This window comes from Alligator mississippiensis, chromosome 1 (assembly GCF_030867095.1).
Source record: "Alligator mississippiensis isolate rAllMis1 chromosome 1, rAllMis1, whole genome shotgun sequence".
Classification (NCBI taxonomy): domain Eukaryota; kingdom Metazoa; phylum Chordata; order Crocodylia; family Alligatoridae; genus Alligator; species Alligator mississippiensis.
The window spans coordinates 145,478,474-145,481,525 of record NC_081824.1 but is presented as its reverse complement, the minus strand read 5'-3'; the positions used below and the strand labels follow the sequence as shown (position 1 = coordinate 145,481,525).

Sequence of the window (3,052 nt, the reverse complement as noted above, 5' to 3'; positions counted from 1 at the left end):
CTTCAAGCAAACAGAGTTAGTTCATTACACTGGATGTATCACTGCCTCATGATTTGCAACTGTTCTATTTTAAGAATTTCAGCCATGATGTGCCTAAACTATACCATGGATGTCCAATTGGTGGCCAGAGGCTGCACGGACAGATCTAGGATTTTGAAAAGAGGGGTGCAAATGGTATGGTGCATCATCACATACAAAACAACACATATTTTTCTCCAGTTAAAATGCAACTTGAAGCTTTACTAATATACGAGGAGACTGGAGCTATATTGTTCAGTTTAAGATCCAAACAAAAACAAATATAATTTCATGGATTGTGCATTAATTTGCTGCATTATATATAAAAGCATAATAGAGAAAAAAGTAATGAAAAGATGTTGTTTCACTAGTCCTGTAATCATTAGAATTAAATGTATCTCTCTCTTTCAGATTCATAAAATTAAACAAAGCCAATGCTTCACTGAAAGTTTTCTCCACGCATGAGGTTATGTTTTTAGCTAGAGTCAAAAACAGTCTACAGGGCTGTGAAAAGGAGCTATATTACCAGGAGCATCTAACAGAGATCAGAATTATGAAAGAAAGGATAGCTTAATTAGTGGAACATCAAAACTATTAGAAAAGGAGAGAGGGTTGTTAACATCTGTGGACTGAAGAGTTTAGAAGGAATCAGATAGATTATAATGAGCCATGAAGTCAAGTGACTCCCTCAAAGCTGCCTGAATAGAAATGCTGCTGCCACTGCCAGACAGTTGGTTTTAAACTTTAGGTGGACCAGGAATCAAAGGAGGCGAAGGGATGCAACAGCACCACTACATGTCCCACCCCCCCCCCCCCCCCCGCTTTCTCCTGTGTTCTTTTTCCTTTTAAAAGTTCATTAATGGTCCTATTATTCTAGCTATCCTCACTTCTGCAATTCAGTTATCTACTAGCTTCCCTTAGTAATGTAGCTCCCATTTCACACAGCTGAAGAAAGTTTTTAACTCTAGCTAGAAACATTAACCCACGTGTGGAAATGTTACTCAGGTAAACATTAGCTCAGGTATGGAAAAAGCTTTCAATGAAACATTGGAGGCACTGCCAAGATGCTTAAGAAAGCTTGATTTTGTTTTATGGATCTGAGAAAGAAATACACATTTAACTATAATGACTTCAAGATTAATGAAACAACATCTTTTGATAATTTTGACTGGTTTGTTGTGTTTTTATATATAATCTATGATATAGAAAATTAATGCACATTCCAATAAAGCTTAGGGTTTGGGGGGGGGTTGTTGATTTTTTTTTTTTTTTGCTTCAGTCTTAAACTGAATAATATAGCTTAAGGCCTTTAGCATATTAGTGAAGCTTCTAGTTTCTTTTAAAAATTGTGTTGTGTTATATGTGATGATACACCACGACTCTGCACCCCACTTTCCAAACTCCTAGATCCATGCACAATTGTCAGTTTCCCAAGTTACAACAGCTACAATTCACCAACATTTCAATTACACTGAGTGGCAGCTAGTTCCCAGAGCACCCCGCTCTTGGAACCCCCTCAGCAGGCCTGGCTAAAACCAAGATCTTACACTTCCAGGGTCTCTGGTTTTGGGTCCATGTATCAGGAATATAGGTAGGAATCTATCCGAATTCTGGTTGATTTTGGTGACAGTACATTAAACTGAGATATTTTGAAACAATCCTCAAAAAACCCAGCATTTTCTGAGAAAACCTTGTCAGCCCTATTGCTTGTATATGAAAGAGAATGGCTGCACATAAGGTACATAAAAACTGAATTCAGTATTTGTTGGAAAAGACATATGAATAAAAATGTAACAAATGACTCTCTACCAAATTGAAGACTGTCCAGCTTTGGGGAACTTTGTGGGAGGTGCCGCTCTGAAGTGAGGAATGAGCTAAAGAAATGTTGTGATATACACACTGATAAAATACTGAGATATACATGTTTTAAACAGAGCATCAGTGAAATATATTTACATCCAATAAATTCCAGTACACTTCCTGCAATGAGAAGCTTGAAATGATCTACCAGTAGAGGACTACTAGTTTCTTTTTTGGTAATTTACCTTTGCGGAAGAGAATATTTCCGAAGGTACCATGGGTTCTATGGGAGTTCTCTTTCATAGCCTGGAAGCTGCTCCTGTCCATAACTGCCTGTAGTTCTTCCTCTGTCAAGGAGAACTCGAAGAATTCAGTGATTTTTTTCACTCCTAAAATCAAATTCTGAAAAGAGGGGGGTACCATATTTCAAATTGTTCACAGAAAACAGAGAATGTATTGTGTTCCTTGTACCAAGACAACAATGGAGACAGAACTCTTCACTTTTGCCAGAAGAATACAGTATATAAAGTTTTGCATCTGAGGATTTCAGAATGAGTCAGATATGTAGCGAGCTCCGTCAATGCGGATCCGTGGGGAACACGGCACAGCGGACACAATGGTGGGAGTCTATTACAGACCTCCCACCCAAAGTCCTGAGCTAGACCAGGAGTTTGCCCAGGAACTGGCTGAGGCAGCTTGCTCCAGGACCATGGTTGTCATGGGTGACTTCAATTACCCAGACATCTCGTGGGAGGATCGCTCAGCAAAATCTGAGCAGTCGCAGAGCTTCCTCTCGTGCGTGGATGACCTCTACCTGACTCAAGAAGTCTATGGGCCAACGAGAGGCAAAGCGCTGCTCGACCTGGTGCTGGCTACTGGGGAGGACCTAGTCGGCGACCTAGTGATCGATGGGAAGCTGGGTGACAGCGACCACGAGCTGATCACCTTCACCATCCGCCGAAAAGCTGGCAAGTCAGTCAGCAACACGCAAGTCCTTGACTTCAGGAAAGCCGACTTTGACAAGCTCAGGAGGCTTGTCAGTGAGGCCCTAAGGGACTGTGACCGCAGGGAGAGGGGAGTTCAAGAAGAGTGGTTGCTCCTCAAGGGAGCGATCCTCAATGCACAAACTAAGTCTATTCCATCTCGGAGGAAAGGCAGCAAGAGGGCACAGCAGCCCCCCCTGGCTCTCCAGGGACCTAGCAGACCTCCTGAGGCTAAAAAGAAAGGCCTACAA

General features: G+C 41.5%; 1 protein-coding gene across 3 annotated transcripts in view; it reads right to left on the bottom strand.

Moving 5' to 3' along the window:
• Positions 1-3,052, bottom strand: part of LOC109281243 (sulfotransferase 6B1) — a 34,567-nt gene that overhangs the window by 7,004 nt on the left and 24,511 nt on the right. For all 3 annotated transcript variants that reach the window (XM_059715087.1, XM_059715083.1, XM_059715089.1), the window contains one exon: positions 2,064-2,220. In XM_059715087.1, the coding sequence (XP_059571070.1) occupies positions 2,064-2,220 (157 nt within the window). The remainder of the gene's footprint in view (positions 1-2,063; positions 2,221-3,052) is intronic.